This window comes from Amaranthus tricolor, chromosome 8 (assembly GCF_026212465.1).
Source record: "Amaranthus tricolor cultivar Red isolate AtriRed21 chromosome 8, ASM2621246v1, whole genome shotgun sequence".
In the NCBI taxonomy this organism is placed as follows: Eukaryota; Viridiplantae; Streptophyta; class Magnoliopsida; order Caryophyllales; family Amaranthaceae; genus Amaranthus; species Amaranthus tricolor.
This window is the reverse complement of record NC_080054.1, coordinates 29,618,419-29,638,992: the sequence shown is the minus strand read 5'-3', so window position 1 is coordinate 29,638,992 and position 20,574 is coordinate 29,618,419. Positions and strand designations below refer to the sequence as shown.

Genomic DNA, 20,574 nt, shown 5'->3' with positions numbered 1-20,574 from the left:
CTTGGTTTACGACTACTTCCTACAATCAAAAATTTGCACCCGCAACTTCTACTTTTAGAACCAGGTCGAGCAGTATTATCTAGATTATGTACATCACCTCTAATATTACCATAGCGGTGACATCTTAAATAGACACTAACTCTAGAACGTCCTTCTTTCTTTTTATAAGAAGCACGTGTAAATTGAAAACCAATTGTTATTGCTATCGCATCGGCCCAACTATGTAACTCATCTACGGAAATAAATTCCCTATCCGTGACAAAGCTACCAGAGTAGTCTACGTTGTCTCCAAAGTTTTCAAACTCCTACAAATTTGAAATCAAAATAGTATAAATTAATTACATTAATGACGAAAATTTAAATAATAATTATAACAAAAATTAATAAAAATACTAATACTAAAAAAATATTTAATAAAAATAGTAATAATAATAATAATAATAATAATAATAATAATAATAATAATAATAATAATAATAATAATAATAATAATAATAATGACAACAATAATAATAATAATATTAATAAGAATAATAAAAAAATTACGAAAATTAAAATTAATAATGACAACAACAATAATAATAATAAAAAAATTTACGGAAATAAAAAAAAATTAAATCGCACAAAACTGGGCGACTGAACCATGTTCCAGTTGCCTAGTTTTGTGTGATTGAACCATGGTTCAATCGCCTAGTTTTGTGCGATTTAATTTTTTTCTTTTTAAATTTCCAACGATTCAAATCGAAAAATTTACGTACCGCATTCGATTCGTAGTCGCTTTCGTTAGCCATAGTTAACCGATTACAGGTAACAACTTATTTAAGAGTTTTTAGAGAGATAATATTCCACAACCGAATTCGATATATATAGAGAGTTACTTTACTAACACCCATTTGTAAAAGCCTCAACAGCCCCACTGCCTGCCAAAAACTCACACTTAAATCGAGCCAACCACTGTTCTAACTTCCAAGGCTGCCGTCTGAACTCGACTGCCGGACCACCGCCATCCGCCATCGGCCATCGGCTTTTCACTCCTGCGTTTAACCTTCAGTTTTCACGCTACTCGCTGGTAATTCCTTTTTGATTCAATCTCTATTTGTGTGTAATGTTTGATTCATCAACTTGGAATAATTGTGGGTAACTGTTTGATAATTGATTCAATATCCGTTCTGCGTTATGCCTTCAATTTGTTTTTGGATAATTTTTCTATTCATAAACCCAGAAAAATTTCTGGGTAGTTTTTTGATTCAATCTCTACTTGTTTGATTCTTAAACTTGAATAATTGTTTGAATGATCTTTCCCTTAAATTTTTTCTCTTTGGCACTTATCTTTTTCATTGTTTGGGATGAGTGGAGTTCTTGCGTGATTAGGATGCTTAATGGGTGCTGTTGAAAGAGAGAAACTTGGTTTTGGGAGGACAAATCTCCCCTCCATTTAGGTTTCAGTTTGTATAGTTTGAGTCAAGTTTAAGTTTGTGACTAATACTTTATTGCTTTTTACAATAAGGGCATGGTTGGATTGGGTTGGATTGGGTGTAAATATTTAAGGGAAATAAAGTCAAACTAATGAAATGAAAGCAAATAGTGATGCATTTGATGGAGTTGAGATAGTTATGAAGAAGGTAAAATGAACATGTAATAAAATAATGAAGAAAAAAGAAGATAATTTCCCCTATGAGGTAATACATTCCCCTACCTTGCCTTAGGATAAATATTTACCCACAAAAATTGAGAGCTCTCTTTATTTTTCTTCACTTTGCAACCATTCTTCCACCTCTATAACATTAAATTTCACTAATTTCTCATTTATCAAATTTTCTTACTTTTACTTTTTTTTCACCCCTTAAATATTTACACCGTCTCCAAGCATGCCCTAATAGGAGTAAAACATTGACATAAGTTAAATGAATCAATTGTGATGGATTAGAATTCCCTAATTTCAATATTAACCAGTATGGTTCTTTGTGTTAGGGTTCTAGTTCCTTAGAGTGCATCTTTTCTTCTTAGCACCAATTTTGGAGGGCTTAAAAGGTTCTGATGTTAACAATTGAAATGTTGCTGCCGACAATCTGGTTCTCATTTCCATACCTTTCTGGTGCGTAAGTTCCGAAATGCGGTGTGGTGCAACGTTTAGTGTTACAGGAAATTATGCTTCGACTATTAGCTTAGGCGTTTGGCTGAGTTGATTCACTTACCGTGACTGAAATATAGGCATGTGAGTATCTGTTTCTGTTTGATATAATTGTGGGTTAGAAAGGATGATTGATAACTTATGGTGAAACTCGTGAGGAGTATCTGTTTATGCTGCTTTTTGGCTTGATTGATTCATTTGATCGTCGCCATATCTTGCAAGATGGTAGTATATAATTGATGCTAGTTGCTTATGAGAACTATGTAAAACACTTAACTTCAAAATTTCTGCTAAGTAAGCCCATTTGATGATACAAAAATTAAAATTTTGATAGTTTTTTGAGGTTCTTATTAGTACTATTCAAATCTTTATCTGTCATAACAATTACGTTTTACATTGTATGTTGGTTTTTATTTTAATCACACTTATCTATGGGAAAATGATTTTGTATATAGTTTAAATTCAACACTTGAAAATTCCCATATGTGGGAAACAACGGCAGTTTCAAAGCCTTAATCTCATGTTATAGGGTCGACTACATGAATAAATACTTCACTAATGTGGTCGTTCGCATAAATTATATTTCTCCATATATTATTATCTTTTAATGTGTACATTTTGCCTAAATATCCCATATCCTTTTTCATATACTACTATCCAAGTCATTTTTTGTCTTTTTTTCTCTTATAAAATCTCTTTGGTACACATCTTTGTACTTTCTTGTTAGGGTTTTTTCGGCCTTTATTGCACATGCCAACCCACTAAATCGATTTTTCTATCTTATCTTTAACATTTGCAACTTCTATCCCACTTTTTATGATCTCATTCCTAAAATAATCTTCCAAATGGTATGTTCGTCTATTAATCTAGTGTACGCATTTTCTCTATGCCTATCTTCCTACCATGATCCTTTTTAAAGGGCTAGCATTTCAACCAATATAATAACGCTTGTCTAATAAGTATTTGGAAATTTTCCTCTTTTCTGACGAACTCCTCTAGTGCAACTTGAGCCGATTACACTGAATCCTATGCATCACATCTTTGGCAATATATCTATTACCCATGATGATTGAACCCAAATACTTGAAACATATCTTCGATTATAGTTCCTAATCACCCAATCTTACCACACCTTTACTTGGTTCCTTGTAATAAAAAGGCATTCCTTATACCCTATTTTTCTCCAGAGTTTTAATGGTGTAATCCAGAATTTTAGTGGTCAATAGAGGAGTAAAACTAGTAGAGGATTCTTTTATACCTGGGAAAAGGCGTATGAAAGTGACACTGGTATCATATCATATGGTCTTTCTAAACCATGAATGACTCCATGTCTGAAAACAACAACTTAGTTTTAATCCCAAAAGATTGGGGTTTATGCCTCATTATATCAATTCAGGTATTTCATTCCTTTAGGTAGTCAATCCCGTATAATAGGGATTAAAGTTATGGTATAGTTAACTTATATGACATAATTACGAGCCTAGGACTAGGAGATCATATACTAACTTTAAATTTAGTAAAACAAGAAATTTAATCATCCTGTTTCCTTTAAGGACAGGATTGTATTGCATGCCTGCTGTTTTATTAATGCTTTATTAGAATTGGAAGATGATTTAAGTTCATTTTTGTCCATCCTTTTCAGTCTTTACCACCTCTTGCCTTTGGCCTAAAATGGATCATAAGTAGTGTTCTTTGCTATGTCTTTTCTCTGTAGTGTAGGACTACGTATGGATAAGTACATAGAGGAAAAAGTTAAGAAATTTGAAGAATTTGTTGATGGTCGCTTGAAACCTGATCTTGTTAAGGCCATTGCTGAAAGGTAAAACCTTTCTTTCTGTATTATTTATTTGAACCATTTCAGGTGCAGTTAGAACATTAAATTCTTTTATATGAATAGGTCCAAAACAAAAGTTAGGGGAACTTTAAATGGTTAAACTCATTTTTATTTGCTTTGATAAGTGTATACCATATTGATTACTTGGCTACGAAACCATTTTTGTAATATGAATTTGACATGAGTTTTGCTTGTGAGTAGATAGAGTTATATGAATTGAGTATAAGTTTTGTGTATACCTAAGCCAATGATGTGTGATCACTTGCAGGGACAAGCTCTTTGAACAGCAAAAGATATTGTATCCTTTTCAAGATTTAGTTTACATTTTCGGCCCGTTTGGTTGCTGGTATTAAATGGTGGTAATGGGAATGAAAACTAGTGTAATTTTGGTTGAAAAATCTCTTGGCTACCAATGCTTGTCCAACTTCAATCATCTCATTTTCTTTATAAAATTCATTCCAATGCATTACCATTGGGAGATATGGTATTAGGTGGTAATGAAAATTTATAAACAAAAAAACGTTTTTGTGATCAAAGTTTCATCACTATGGGAATGACATAGAACTTTTGATGCAATTGTACACCATAAATCATTACTATTACCATCATTAGTACCACTAACCAAACGGGTCGTTAGAGCAATCATGGTTTCTCTTGCTTATCAATCTTTTCGCTGCAAGAACTTTGACTACGCTTTTACCATTTTGTGGGAGTCATTGTTTTGTATTTGTAACGTACCATGCTACTGGAAGAGAGAGCAGGCGAAAATGTAAACTTCTCATATTACAATCTTTGTAATTTGATTGTATTTTCTCTACTATGTCCAGCAATTCTCTGATATCAAAGTTTAGTTTTTGTCACCCTTTACTTATTTGAAAATAGCTCAGAATTGAAGAGGAACATTGAGAATCTGGAGAAGAATAGTGTAAGCAGCATAAAGACATTAGTCAATCTTGGTTCTGAAGTGTACATGCAAGCTGAAGTGTAAGAGCTTTAACCTATTATTACTTTAGCTCTTCATTTTGCCCTATGTATCTATGGCTGATACTTAACATTCGACAAGGGTATGACTACCTTAGCTAACACTTCTACTGTCAAAACCGACACTTCAAACATCTTCAAATTAAGAGAGAAAAATACAAAAACAAAAAAGAAACATCATGTGATATGTTCTCACAAAAGGGCATGTCATTGAAATTTGATAAAAACTGAAAAAAACCAGACAATTTAAGTTGAAATTTGATAAAAACTATAAAGCAAGTAAAGAACTCATAATCCTCAAAGCAGGATTTTTTTCATACCCGACACTCATATTTGTGTCCGAGTAACATAGGCTCCAACTGCCTTTTTGATATATTTTTGGCATGAGGATGATTTTTCTTAATTTGAATTTATGCTATCCCATTTTAATCCTTGTTCCTTGCTGTTGCTTGTAACATTGTTCTTTCATTATGATCTTTTTTTTTTTTCCGTATGTGCTTGCAGCCCTGACACGCGCCACATTTTTGTAGATGTTGGGCTGGGTTTTCATGTTGAGTTCACATGGTGCGAAGCTTTACGTTACATCTCTGTTAGGGAGGAACGGCTAGCCAAGTAAATGATCCTCTTTATTCTTAGTTTTATGTTATTTATTGCTTTTACTCTGCCTCCCTCTTTTCAAAAGGAAAGGAGATGAAAACGAGTCATTTTACCCCATACCAATTCCTGACTGCTCATGTAAAATTGTAATAAACTGCTGTACAGGATTGCTTATAGGAGTAGCTTGTTATAGACAATATGTTAATAGTTCTTTGTTATCCAAATGACCTTGTAAAACTTTTCCCCCTAAATTAATGGGTCCTTTGATGAAAATTGTATTGAAACTTGCAAAGTCAAGAATTCGAAACTTGCAAAGTCAAGAATTCATTGAAATCCTGAAAAACTGAAGTTGTGAAATATATTGAAATGGAATATTGATAACAAGATGATCTATGTATTGCTTTTGATAATACGTTTACCATAATGCGAGTCAAGCAATCTTGTTTATGTAATTTCTTTTTTCCTTTACTTGTTATCCGTCCCACTCGTTCGGCTACCTTCTCGTCTGACAATACACATTAGAAAAGAATATGTAGCAAAATGAGTTGGATCAAGCACTGTTTTCTATTGTGAATATCTCATTCACAGTTCATGAGTTCAATTTACTTTTTTTGTAGGCAAATAGACGATTATACACATTTGATTGCATCGATCAAAGCACAAATTAAGCTGGTATGCACATCCCTTGAATAATCAGGCCAGATGTAGTTTTTGGTTCAACAGTATCCAATCTGTTTCATTCAATTTTTGCAGGTATGTGAAGGGATACGAGAGTTGCTTCAGATTCCAGTCGAATGACAATCCTTTTTCTGGAGGTTTTTCCTGGGCACTTACAAATGTTCTACTTTCGAGGAGTAGTGAGCTTCGTAGTTATTGGTTAGGAATTTGAATCTCTAGAATTTCAGTTGTACGCTTTTGTAGGTTCCTATCTTTTTTATTCTCTGAATTTTGTCCTATATATTTATGATTACCAAATACAAATTCATCAAGTTTTTCGCTCGAAACTTTCTCAAGTTTAACTTTATCAATACAAAACCATGGAGTGTTCTCTCCAAATCTGCAAGTACAAAATCTTTAGAAAAACATTCTGTTTAGATTTTAGGGAAATCTATTACTGCATAGGCTACTTAAGCCGTAAATTAGGTCCCGTTCCTCCACGCTTCCTGCAAGAGTTGATACCTAACGACATCTCTTCCGCCTTTTCCCTTAGGCATCCAGTTAGGCTTTGATGAGGTGGGTTCAGTGCAGATATTCTGAACATTGATCGAAGCTAGTGGTACACTCAGCTTGTCAAGCTCGTCATCACTGTTATGTGATTTTCTAAGTAATGACGATCCATTTTTCTTTTGAGCTTGACTGCTTGAATCTCCCAACAAACCCGAGAATAATACTGTCGGAAGAGGTGAGTATACTACAGGTTTGGCCCCACAGGGTAAGCTTGTAATACAGTCGTTCGAAGATTTTCGAGAATTCTGCATCAAGGAGTTCAATATAGCCAATGAATAAGAGGTGAAACAGATATTTGTTATTATCATAAGAAGCAAAGGTCTAACCTCGGAATCCAACGATTCGAGAAGTTCGTCTGTAATGGGATCGGGAGAGAATTCATCAGGTATAAAGTTGGTGAACACCCTTTTGATAAGAGATCCACCAAATATAGGGCATACCTAAAAAGTTGTGGCAACACAAGATACCAGCACAGTAAATTTCTTCTGATGAGTGAAAACTGAGAACTTAAGAATGAGTGGTTTTTGTTAGTTTCGACGTTCCTAAGTCATATAGGCGATTAGGCGGAGCTACATTAGGGTGAAGCTCGGCCGTGGACTACTTTAAAAAATCACCAAAAGTGTAGTTTATATGGGATATTTGACCCTAACTCTAACTCTATATCATTAGTCAAAGTACTATATGTTGGTCTTATTGTCAACATAATAAAATTGATCAAATACCCCAAAATTCTGGTAATTTTAGCCCCCTTATGATTCTTTTTGATGCTGATATGAAAATTTTTTACCCCTCCTCACAGGTAGCGTCGCCTTAAAGCATTACCATTACAAGAATAAAGATGATTAAGAAAACGTTAAAAAGATTAATGAAGATGAGTTCATCTATCAATGATATGGTAAGGTCCCGAAAATTAACAAATCAACGCCTCCAGTACGACCCTTAAAGTCTTCCTTACATAATCTCTGAATATTTAGATTTTTCTTGTATAGTCTAAGAAGAATTTTCTGACCTCTTTTCTTGTGGAGGCATCTGACAGCATTCCGAGTGGAAGCATCATGAGATCACCTAATGCATTAAGGAGATGGAAGGCCTTATAACTTGTTTCTTGGTTCGATTTGTCCTTGTCTTTTGATGGTTCATCTTCTTCAAGACCGAAAAAATCACTGAGCCATTTCGACCAGCTTCCGACCTGGTATACGAAACAGAATCATGCAACAAAGTTCAACACATTTGATAAGAATTTGAAGCAGAAATTACAGGAGGATCACAAAATACTGACTGCATTTTTCAGCTGTGCACCAGCACCGAAACTGGATTTGCCTGCAGGGATGGGCAGAACTTTAGGTTCACTGATGGGGTCCGACAATGGATCTGTTGGCATCTCGTCTTCTGAGTCACGCAGAATGGCGTTAAACATCGCGACATCTAATCGGTCCACCAACTGTTCTAATACCTACAAAATGGAATATGAGAAAACCCATGTAACATTATGCAAATCCAATAAAGTATATACTATGTTACTTGGACTCGGGTACTGATGTTGGATACTGGTATGTGTCCAAGTGTCAAATATGTCTAAATATATGGAGTGTCTAGATGTTGGATCAATGATCGGACACGGGTACCTTAAGCAAAATGAAGAGTCCGAGTAACACAGAGTATATACATCCGATCGTAACCCTACTCCGCCTAGATGGGAGTTACATTGATTGTGTTGGATTAATGTAACGTAGTTGCAGTGGAAGCTAAAGGCGGCCAGTCGAGCATAGTATTTTGGGACGGTATAAAAAGAATATGATATTATCCGAAGGACAAAGGGAGTACCATTTTTGATAACATGGGCAAACAACCGCAATCATGACCACCAGCTCGAATAGGACAAAGCCGTTCACAGGCATTGTGGAAAGCTTTCTTCCAAAGCTCGGTGGAAAAATTCCCTTGCTCCTGATCCCCCAAACCGAATTTCCATCTCTGAGTTCTCCTCGCAGTCAGCCTCTTTCCTTTTTTCTTCTTTGTTGGCTGCATATGGGGTGCAAAACTCTGGAAAAACACAAATTAATTGAAAACAAGAAGAAAATCCATGGAACAATTTAGTCTAAGAAGAAAGAAGGCGAAACCTGCCACCATAAGCCTTCAATAATCCGAAAGAACAGCCAAGCCTCAACCTTCTCTAGTGCCATGATGAATGTTTTTGGATCTTCCCAATCACCCAAACTATTGATAGTGTCGTTTACGAGAGAAATCTCCTCCGATTTCTTTCTCCTGGGTTTTGTTTCAGTGTTGGTGGGTTCAACCGAAGGAGGGATTTCTTCCGTTATCTGGCTCACCATAGCTCTCAGTATTATCATGTTCGATAACCAAAAGGTTAACCTATTCATCGAAAACTCAAGTCAACTATAGGAATGTGTAACGACTTGAAATCATAATGTTTTCATATAAAGTTCATACCTTGAAACATCATTTCCACATGCTTTGGAAACCATAACGAGTCCTGAAACGATAGTTCGAGCAGAACTTGCTCGGTTAATATGTGATTCCATTTTACAAACATGACGATAAAACCTTGAAAGCCTTCGGGCTGGTGCATGAACCTTCCGTTTAGAATTCAGATGCTCGGCTACAACTGAATACAGTCCAATCTCGAGTGCAGCAGCTTCTCTCAACTCTTCTTCAAGCATCTTAATTTTTGACTCAAGTGCAGCTGTCTTATCAGGTTTAACATTCTTCTTTTCTTTCTTTTCACTCTTTTCCTGACTTTTTATATCGACTTGTACCTCTTTTACAGCGCTTTCTTCCTTCGACTTGTCAAAGAACTGCAACGGCATTGGAGGACTAGCCCTCGGAGAATCAGAACATACTTTGACGGATTTTATATGCTTCAATTTGTCACCAAAACTATGCAAATCAAGTCCCTTTTTGCCAAATTTCAGAGTGCTAATACTTCTTGAGGTATGTTTTTTTGTTGTTGCAACTTCAGAAAATTTTCCAAATACATTATTGCTTTCTAAACTGTTCCTTCCTGTGATCAAATCATCCTCACTATGCGCGTAATCCTTGCTCTCTATCGATTTCCTCACCCGTCCGTCATCCTTTTCGTATTCCTGTACCTTTGCAGCTCCCACAAGATCCGAGTTTAGACCCACCTGAAATTTTAAGGTCCAAGCTCATGAATTCACATTTCTTCCTAATAACGATGAGGAACAAGAAACTTATTTACTCCCTCCGTCCCTAAATTTGCTACACAACATCCACAAACTGAACATTGCTATTACAAGAATTGCAAAGCTTTACAACATCCACAAACTAAAGAGTAGGGTATCATTTCGAAAAGCAATGAAAAAAGCTATCGAATTAACTGAACAAGCTGATACAAAAGGAATTCAAATACAAATTGCAGGCCGTATCGATGGAAAAGAAATTGCACGTATCGAATGGATAAGAGAGGGTAGGGTTCCCTACAAACCATTCATGCGAAAATTGATTATTGTGCCTATACCGTTTGAACTATCTATGGGGTATTGGGTATCAAAATTTGGATATTTATAGACGAAGAATGATATTTATAGACGAAGAATAAAAAACCTTTAGTTGACTTGTCTTTCTGTTTCGATGGAACGATGGAACAAAAAAATGGTAACCCTTTTTGATTCTTTTTTCCATCCAATCAATTCTAATTTTTAATCCCATAAGGTTTAATAAAAATAAAATTTACCTTTTGATATAATTATTATGCTTAGTGTGTGACTCGTTGGTTTTTGTTAAAATTAAGACTCAAAAAAGAAAGTTATAGTACCAAGTATGAACTAAAAATTATAGAACTAATAACCAACTCATCGCATCACATTATCTGGATGCAAAGAAACAGTCAAGATATGGTCTTACTTCGATTTGCGTTATGCAGCAAATTCAAAGGGACTGCAAAGACACTTTTAGCATCATGAATTCATGAGTAATTGAGATTCAAAAAATTGATAATGTCAAGGAACCAACTAACCAAAAGTTTAAGATAATGGTTGAGGTACTAAGATACATTATATATACTCTAGCACACCCCTTCAAATGAGAGCCCTTTGGACTAGAAGTGTGGATGCATCATATGCCCTCCTTATATCTGCGCTAAATATTCCACTTTAAATGACAGGTAGTTGAGATTCGAACTTGTAATCTCTTGTCACGTTGGGTTCTGATAATAGATAACCTCTCAAAGTGTGATGAGATAAAATTCATGTATGCATATAATTAAGATTACAATAGCAAAATAAGTTTTCTATGTTTTAGGGTCTTAAAAAGGTTCATACTTTTTCCTATCCCACCATTGTAAGACCATTATTTGATAAAGTGTTCAATACAATGTTGAACTAAAAAAAGTTTAAGGGAGCTACTTTCCCATCTTTACTAATTTATCAACAAAGGTGACAAAAAGGTCATTTGCATAGGGTCATATCATATTCATTTATTTCCTTATACAACATTTCATTTCCCCAACGCTATAAAATGGGTCCCACATTTATGGGATTTGAGGGGATCTAATGTACTAAACCTTATCCTTAGTGGTAACCGTTAGAGTATATAACATATCTTGGGGCATCAACCATCAACTTAAATTTTTGGTTGAGTTGATTCCTTGACAGTAACAAAGAGGTTTTTGGAGGTAGAAAACATAATCAGCATCTTCAATGGTAACAATGGACACTAGGAAATCACATTTCAGTCCAATATTCAAAATTACACATCACAAAACACTGAAAGAAATGCAGGAAAAAGGAAAAGAACACAACATACATTGACAAAGTTAAGCATTTCATCAATCTGAATACTAGAATTCCCAGCATGAAAACTCATAGACCTCGAAGAAATCGAACCGCCCTGATCATCATCATCAGTCATAGATGTGAACTCAGAATCATCATCACACTGTTCACTCATCATCCTTAACACTGATTCAATCCCCTCATTATCAAATGGTTGAATCTGAACATAAAGAACAGGCTGAACTGTACCTTTAGAAACCTTCTTAGATATAATTATAGGAGTATTTAAAGTCCTAGCATCCGTAATAATCCCAAATTCTGCAAGATTAATTACAGCAGTACCCAATAACTGTCCTTTAACAGCCTTATCTTTTTTGGGTTCATACAAATGAAATTCTAGATTGTTCTTCTGGAAAGACAAACTGTTTTTACCTGTTAATGTAACTGTAAGTTTGAAGAATTCATTGAATTCTATTTTACCATCATCAAACCCATTAAGGGAAGGAACACCAGGAGGTAAAAACCCAGAATTTTGATCACCATTTTCCCATTGGATTAAGACTGTTTGTACAGAACATAATGCAACGGATGGTGGCCATGGCTTGATTTCTAACACACTTACTATGTAATCTACTTGAAAAGATGTGCCCTTTTTCTTCTTTTTTCCTAGCACCATTATTTTTCTTGTTAGAAACAAAAACTAAATGTGAAAAGGATTTAATGAAAAAATGATGAAAAGATTCGAAAAAGTTGAAAATACGATGTTACTATATGGAATTTTAGTTTTGTTTTTCGCTGGTGTAACAAATTTATGTTGAAATGATATATAAGTTTATGGGTATGATGAAAATGATGAAAAGATGATGAAAATTTCTTTTTTTTCACAAAAGTTGAAAAATAGATGTTACTGTATGAAGTTTTAGTTTTATTTCTCGCTAGTGTAATAAATTGATGTGGAAACGATGCATAACTCTATGGGAATGATGAAAATAAATGGGAAAGATGCGGACATATTTTTTTACGAAAAAAAAAACAAAAAATACGATGCTATTGTATGAAATTTTGTTGGTGCAACAAGTGAGAAGTGAAAACATATCTAGATGAAATGAATTAGGATTGTAAAAAGAGTGTACATATGATGAAATTGCCGTTATTAGCGGAAACAATTGAGGCATCCCACTTTTTAGATGATGAATTTTCATAGGAAAGAATAGAAAAATGTAAAGATAGTTCAGTGCACGTACCTCTCAACCATTTCATGTTGACTCTTGACAACATTAGAAAACAATGCTTGTCTTGTGTTGTGGTATCTATGGTCAACCAACATATTATATAGATGAAATAGATATTGGATACTTGGATGAAAAGTTAAAAACTAGTGAAAAATTCACTTATTATAGTTTTTTTAACTTTGGCTTAAAAATGAGCTCTTTTGCTAACTTACAAGTCTTTTACATAACATTATTTTAGTTATTGACCAACTAAAAAGTCAAAATATATTTGTTACACTACATCATAATATCTATTATTAGTATAGCCCGGAGGGTAGGCTAAGCTCGTTAAAAATTGCATTCAATTCGAATATGTTTAGGATTCTTGATCTTCAGACATGAGTATAACACAAGTAGCAATAAGGTTTTGAACCCTCTAATCTAAGCACCACAAGCTATGAAGATGAATTCTACTAAAGTGAAATAATGAAGAATTCTGCAGATTCAGCAGGAGCAGTGTATGATTGAACTGTGTGAAGGATATGTCATTTCAGAAATTGGATGTGTGGATATGAATGAGATAATGACTTCACCTGTTTTTCTGCCTATCATCAATATTTGATCAGAAGCCATGGCCATCTGCATTTTCATTGGTTGTCATTAACAAATAATATTTGTCATTTTAAATTTGCTCCTATTAATTATTTTATATGAGAGCTTTTTGGGTCAAATGAAGCAAATTCTCACTTAGAGTTTGAGATGTTTATTCGGATTATCGGGTTGATTTCGGATTAAGTGTTTCGGGTCGGTTTAATATAGGATTTTGTCTCCATATTGTTTTTATATAATTATAAATTATTTTTAAAGTCGAGTCAAATCGAATTCAATTACAATATGAAATAAGTTTCAAATCATCACTTGTTTACTAATTATGTGCACATTCTGTCAGATTCAGACTATGTCTCCTGATTTCTCAATGGTATTATGCCTTCCTAAAGCCATTCTGGTGACAAAATCTCCCACTAGAGCAAGGGTCCCAGGTTTGATCAACCCAATGGATCTAGGGTTTTAAGAAAATATTTTTGGTATCATTTACCTTTTCCCAAAAATATTAGATAATTTACTGCTTTTGTTATAAAATTTCTTACTAAAAAAATGAATTGGTCCTTCTTTAAAGGATTTCACAAAAAATATTGATTCAAAAATCATTAACTGGAATAACAATGAATCTCAAACAATAATAAATAACATAAAACTATCAAATAGGCAAAGTTGAAAAACAAGTGAAAGTGATCAATTACAAGTTACGTCATATCAAACCCATATTTTCCAGTTTTTTCGTATTAAGACAAAATTTCCATGCTATGAACCAATAATGGACAAAAATTTCATGCTATGACCCAATAATTTACCGTCGGAGTTCAAGTCAAATTCGAATCTCATTAAAAATTGACAAGTCTAAGCCCTAGAAACTCGTTTGAAATACTTCTTATGAGATATCAAATAGCTAAATGAATCATTTTTTTGGATTATATGGTAGTCTGAGAGAAGGAGACGACTAGGTGAGATTCAATCCCAAGACCCATCCGAAAAAGAATACTTGCTCTAACTGAGACAAGACCCAATTTTTCAAGCTAAACGAATCTAAAGCAGCCCTATACTGCTTGATGGATCAGCAAAGCAAAATTTTGTCAAGTTTACTCGAGATTGCACGCATCAGTTTCGACCATGATTATAGGAAACATAAAGGAGTATTTGTTACTACCAGACTACTATTCAATTGGTTTATAAACCAACCACACTGAACTTGAACGTTGACCTACTGGAGTACAGAATCTGTTTCATGCTGCATACTCAACCGGCCTTGATCGATAAATGACTAGTTATCGTCGTAAAATATTCAACCAGCCTTCGATAAGATTTATTGAACAATCCACGACCAGTGTCTCGACCACTGAACGTGTACACTGATGTGACAACTGAAGTGCCAACTACTTGCAACTTGCACGACCAACCAATAAGTTTTGCACCAAGACGAGCCATATAAGTATATAACCTTAGAACGGGTTCTTGGAAGATATTAAATCAGTTAAAGTTAAAACTGGCAATACAAATTATCGGGGAGCCTTGGAAGAACAGCGCAAACAAAATATCTCATGAAGCACAATTTCATACAAGATGGCATTATTGATCGAACAGTATTGGGAATAATGTCTGCGTAGCCTAAAACCAGCAAATAACAATGTAAAATTTTTTGTGTCCGTCCAGACACATACTCAAAATAATAGGGAAGTTCATCATCGTTATCATCATCATACTCAAAAGAGTAGGGAGGTTATTGCGATAAAATGAATACAGTCATTAGGTTGATAAATCTTCCAAGCAAAACAAATTACTAGAACATACATGTGCTTGAGCAACTTCCTGAAGTATACATTGAGAGAATTTTGTCGTTTTCTCTTATTTCAACAAATTTCCGATAGTAGGAGAGATTTCCTGTATCAAACAAGACACCACGCAATTATCAACCACCAAGAAAACTAGCGTCTAAGAGTTTTTCAGACAAAATTAAAGTCCACAGAACCATTCCATGTTACTTAGACTCGGGTACTAATGTCGGATATTGGTACGTGTACAAGCGTCAGATACGTATAAATATTCAATTTTACGCCTAAAATGAAGTGTCTAAGTGCTATATAATTTTCCCAGCATCAAGGATTGGATATGGATACGTGAAGCAAAATGAAGAGTACAAGTAACATAGGTCAACCATTTAAATACATATCAAATAACAGAATGTTGGGGGTACATTTCTAATTTCCAGTGGAAGTAAAGAATACGAATTCAATGACTAATCCAACCTAAAACAACATCATTTCAAATTTGAACCATGTACCATATGGTAGCAATCGAATACAATTTTTTTTTAAATCAATAGGCTAAGGCTAGAGAATCCCGTACAGGCAAGGAGGAAAACGGAAATTAATCATTCGTGTAGGAGGTGAGAATCGATTTCCTATCACAAGGGTAAAAGGGAAAACTTTCAACCACTAGGCTAACCCATAATTTTCGCAATAGGATATAGATTCCGAAATCTTCAAACAATTATGCAACTAAGACGTAATTTTATTCCTTTTAATTCTTTTTAGGTTTATTATATTCGAGTTTGTCACATTATAACTTTACCACCACCACCAAAGAAGGGATTTGACTAATGATGCATTTGGGGGAAAGGCAAATGAGTCGTCTTGAGAAAACATCACAATTATGGGTGGTGTCCAATAAGCTCTGTAGTTATGGATGGTTTATACTTTTCTAGAATCATGACCAAAGTTGGGGATGGTTTTGATTTGAATCCTTAAAAGATATGTAAAGAGATAATATGACTTCAACTGTTGAGCATGAAAAACAATACACAACCAAATAGGGCCAAAATCTTCAAAGACTACATGATAGTAAGCAAACAGCAGTAACCCCTTGAGTGATACTAGAGGTAGTCGCCTTGGTGCTTAAATATCATCTCCCAATATGAACTTAAAACCATGATAACTTTTAATTTCCAATTGGATCAAACATGGATCTTTATTTCATAGTAACAGCTCTGAAATAATTTATACAAAAACAAAATAGTAAACAACAAAAGGGAGGCTCAAACCTGCATCAGAAGATCTAAGCCGTAGCCTCCAGTAGACCTCTTTTTTCAGATTCGATCAACTCCTTGGATGCATGTTCTTTGATCCTTCGTTCTAGCTCTGGTCGGAAGTGTCTGATAAGACCTTGCACTGGCCATGCAGCAGCGTCACCCAAAGCACAAATAGTGTGCCCCTCAATCTGCTTCGTCAACTCTTGAAGCATATCAATCTCCTCCAACTTTGCGTTCCCAACTTTCAACCTCTCCATTATCATCCATAGCCATCCTGTTCCTTCCCTGCATGGAGTACATTGACCACAACTCTCGTGCTTGTAGAAATAAGATAATCTTGCGATTGCGTCAACAACATCAGTTGACTTGTCCATCACAATCACAGCAGCAGTCCCCAAACCAGATTGAACGGCCTTGAGGGCATCAAAATCCATCAGCACGTCATCACATAAGTGTTTCGGAAGCAAGGGGACTGAAGAACCCCCAGGAATCACGGCAAGCAAATTGTCCCATCCACCTCGCACTCCACCACAGTGCCTCTCAATCAATTCCTTCAATGGGATGCTCATTTCTTCTTCAACTGTGCAAGGCTTATTAACATGACCCGAAATACAGAATAGCTTAGTCCCTGAATTGTTCTTCCTGCCAAAACTAGCAAACCATTCGGGGCCACGCCTGAGAATGGTGGGGGATACAGCAACTGTCTCCACATTTGTTACAGTGGTAGGACAACCATACAGTCCAGCATTCGCAGGGAATGGGGGCTTCAATCTCGGTTTGCCTTGCTTTCCTTCAAGACTCTCCAAAAGAGCAGTCTCTTCACCACATATGTAGGCACCAGCACCAAAATGGATATGGACATCAAAATCATAACCAGAACCACATGCATTCTTTCCCAAGAACCCAGCTTCATAAGCTTCTTTCCTCGCTTTCTGCAAATTTAAACGTTCATTTACATATTCACCTCTTATATATATATAAGCAGCCCGGGCCCTCATTCCTACTCCAGCAATTAGGCATCCCTCAAGCAGTTTGTGGGGGTCATGCCTCATAATTTCTCTGTCCTTGCAGGTTCCAGGTTCACTCTCATCTGCATTGACAACAAGGTATGAGGGACGACCATCAGACGCTTTTGGCATGAATGACCATTTAAGACCTGATGGAAAACCAGCACCACCACGTCCACGAAGACCAGACTTCTTCATTTCATTAACTATCCAATCAGAACCCTTCAAAACCAAGTCCTTTGTTCTATGCCAATCACCACGTTTCATAGCACCTTTGAGAAAAGGATCGTTCAACCCATATAAATTAGTGAAAATACGATCCTCATCTTTCAAGCCACCAAAATGAGTTTTCTCAGGAGGAGGAGGAGGGGGTGGAGGTTGAGGAGTAGAGGATGTTGAAGCAGCCTGAGTGTTGAAATATCTGCTACACCCAGCAACCCAGTGGTTAGAGTGGCGCTGTAAGTTCCCTATCCTTTGAAGGTTAAGAATGCCCCTCAAGGGTGCCTGTTCAAAAAGATGTATCAGGTCAGAACATAGGATCAGTGAAGTTTCACCATTTTCTTATTAAATCATACATAAATTGGACAGATAATATGAACAGGAGAGAAAACTCATATGAAGGCCACAACGTAGATGTCGAAACAATAAGATAGGATAAGCAAAGCTAGCAGATTATCAACCCTCGGCTATTAACTTAACTCTGAAGTAAAAGCTATGTCACTCGGAGAGTTGAATATGGCCTATGGGTCAATAGATCTGACAAGTAAAAGTCAATATGAAAATGTGAGGAAAACAAATCCCAACTTTCAAGTGTCCAAAGTTCTATTCAGGAGACTGTCAAATAATTATGATGGACAATTGGTGCTAAAATGCTTCAGAGGTCCACTAAATGAACAAGTACGATTTTCTAATCGGAAAGCTCAAGGCTTACAATTTCCACAGTACCACTAACACCACTGTCCAACAATTAAACTGCATGTAATTGCACTTTCAATGGAAACCAAGTAGCTAAAGAACACACTTACACTTTGTTTGGATTGAGAGAATTGGAGGGAAAGTAAGGGAAAGGATTTGGAAGATTATGATTTTCTTTGTTTGGACACCAATTTTAGAAGGATTAAAAAGGGAGTTGAAGGGATTTAGTCACTTAATTTTCTTACTAAAAAATTTCCACCAAATGTCGAAAGATTTGGAAGAAAATTAATATTGCACTTTCTCTTCCTTCATTTCCGTCCTACGAGAGACTTCCTCTATTATTCACACCTCTTTCTTTCCTTTCCCTTTCCCTTCGCTTCATTTCCTTTCTTCTGAATTGTTATCCAAATAAAGTATTAAAACTCACACGTCCCAATTACAAATGATTGATTTATATGCTTTTCGCCCCACACCACCAATATGCAGAGTGCAAACTAAGCTCATCGTGATACACCAGTCTCAATAATTTGTTCATTACATCCTGCCGTAAGTACATCTCTTACAACATTCTTACACTAAATAGCCAAAAATTCAATATGTGATTCTAATTAAGTAATATAAACATCTGACAAGATTGCAAATGAATAACAAAAAGTCAAAAACCACAAAAGAATATGCCTCCTTTCCTAAATTAAGATTGTTCAAGATCATTTTCGCCTCATCCAATAATACATTACTCTACTCCATATGGATAAAAATAACGACAATTTGTACGAATCAATGTTATACTTAAAGATTGAAACAAGTTAACAATTTTGCACTTATATTATGATGCCTTTGGATAAAAGGAAATGGAGGGAAAGGATTAGAGAGATGGCATTTTCCTCATTTGGATACCAAATGGATACAAAAAGGAGAGAGGATGCAAGAAAATGGGATGAAAAAACTCCTTTACATTTTGTAAGTAAACAAATCCTTCCAACACCAAAAGGATTGGAAGAAAAACAAGCAATCCTCCCTTCCCTTCCCTTCACTTCCCATCCTCTTCGCAAAATGTTATCCAATCCAAACACACTCTTAATACTAAGGAAGCCGGAAGCCTTACACTAAAGGGATTCCCTTAGAAATATGGATTAAATCACCCTAAAGTCATTGAATAACCCAAAAATCACGTTAAATGGCAGTTGTTACACATCAACTTCAAAATCCCACGATAGAAAACTGATCATAACAGCTAAAATTTATTGATAACCCAAAAAAAATCCCACAAAAATGTAGCAATTGCCCATCATCTACAGAACCTAAAAAAACCTAAAAAGAATAATTCAATCCAAAAGAAGCATAAACAATGCTTTTCAAGGCAAATTCATGGAATCACAGATAACATTTCCCGTTATTAAGATCTAATTGCAGCAAAAATAACCAGATAGAACTCTAATAGCACCATGAATCACATCATATCCATTAAACAGCTGGAAGTTGATAACAGTTCTATAAAAACAAAGAAAAATGGAGGAAATTGATACAATACAGCAAACAAAATTAATGAAAAGATGCAAACTTTAAGACAGTAATAAAAAATTAGCAGTACCATTTTAGTAGCAAGAACGAATATTTTCTGGGTTATCGACGATGAAGGAGATTTGACGGTTCTTCTCGAAGAGTTTTAAGGAAGAATAGAAGAGAAAAATTGATCTGGTGTGAGAGGGTATGATTTATGAACTATGAGCCATGTCACCCATGTGTTATACGAGTTAGGATCCTCTGTTTGGCATCGAGGGATTTGAGGGAGGAAATGAAACTTTATTTTAAAAATAAGTTTAAAGTCTTTATTTGTTTAGAGAGAATGAGAATAATAAATGAGATTAAAATGAGAGAATGTCCTTAAGAAAAATGTTTTAGGGTAGGTATTTGAGTTGAGACTTTTATTTTATCTCTTTCTTCCAAGTCTCTACCATTACAAATAAGGGATGAGACTTTTTTATCTTCAAAGTACTCTCAACTTAGAAGTCCTATCTTAAAGTCTTACAAATCTCATTCCCTTGTGCTAAACATTTCAAAATGTAATAGAAGGTCCATTTCTTAATCTAATGGCGAGAATTGCTTGATGGGAGTTAAATAAGGGAAATTTTAACATTTTATTTTGTATTTTAAAATAAATGTCAAAATTCTAGCATTGATAATAGAGAAAAGTAATAAAGATTATCCTAATAGGTGATATACCGATGTGATTAATGAAGTTGTGATATGATGTGATGATCAAATGGTCCACGTTGG

The 20,574-nt window shown here is 35.1% G+C and overlaps 3 protein-coding genes across 5 annotated transcripts; 1 reads left to right on the top strand and 2 right to left on the bottom strand.

Annotated features, from left to right (window-relative positions):
* The first annotated feature begins 903 nt into the window (after positions 1 to 903).
* Positions 904 to 6,437, top strand: LOC130821809 (uncharacterized). Of its 2 annotated transcripts, none has more exons than XM_057687591.1 (7): positions 904 to 1,069; positions 3,851 to 3,950; positions 4,234 to 4,263; positions 4,848 to 4,949; positions 5,451 to 5,558; positions 6,161 to 6,215; positions 6,297 to 6,437. In XM_057687591.1, exons 2-7 carry the CDS (start codon positions 3,859 to 3,861, stop codon positions 6,339 to 6,341), a joined length of 432 nt encoding a protein of 143 aa, XP_057543574.1. In that variant the 5' UTR covers positions 904 to 1,069; positions 3,851 to 3,858; the 3' UTR covers positions 6,342 to 6,437. The 2 variants fall into 2 exon arrangements, with proteins under 2 accessions (XP_057543574.1, XP_057543573.1); XM_057687590.1 differs by having other exon boundaries at positions 3,846 to 3,950.
* Positions 6,438 to 6,456: 19 nt separating this feature from the next.
* On the bottom strand, positions 6,457 to 13,333 carry LOC130821806 (uncharacterized). 2 transcript variants are annotated; one of them, XM_057687587.1, is made up of 9 exons: positions 12,766 to 13,333; positions 11,553 to 12,187; positions 9,219 to 9,913; positions 8,888 to 9,140; positions 8,595 to 8,810; positions 8,050 to 8,223; positions 7,780 to 7,959; positions 7,097 to 7,210; positions 6,457 to 7,015 (listed from the first exon to the last, which is right to left on the bottom strand). In XM_057687587.1, exons 1-9 carry the CDS (start codon positions 12,797 to 12,799, stop codon positions 6,683 to 6,685), a joined length of 2,634 nt encoding a protein of 877 aa, XP_057543570.1. In that variant the 5' UTR covers positions 12,800 to 13,333; the 3' UTR covers positions 6,457 to 6,682. The 2 variants fall into 2 exon arrangements, with proteins under 2 accessions (XP_057543570.1, XP_057543571.1); XM_057687588.1 differs by having other exon boundaries at positions 11,553 to 11,953; positions 12,766 to 13,329.
* Positions 13,334 to 14,884: 1,551 nt separating this feature from the next.
* On the bottom strand, positions 14,885 to 20,081 carry LOC130821807 (NADH dehydrogenase [ubiquinone] flavoprotein 1, mitochondrial). Its single transcript, XM_057687589.1, has 3 exons — positions 19,889 to 20,081; positions 16,388 to 17,886; positions 14,885 to 15,228 (listed from the first exon to the last, which is right to left on the bottom strand). The coding sequence occupies exons 1-2, from the start codon at positions 19,889 to 19,891 to the stop codon at positions 16,402 to 16,404; spliced, it is 1,488 nt and encodes a 495-aa protein (XP_057543572.1). The 5' UTR covers positions 19,892 to 20,081; the 3' UTR covers positions 14,885 to 15,228; positions 16,388 to 16,401.
* Between the last annotated feature and the right edge of the window lie 493 nt (positions 20,082 to 20,574).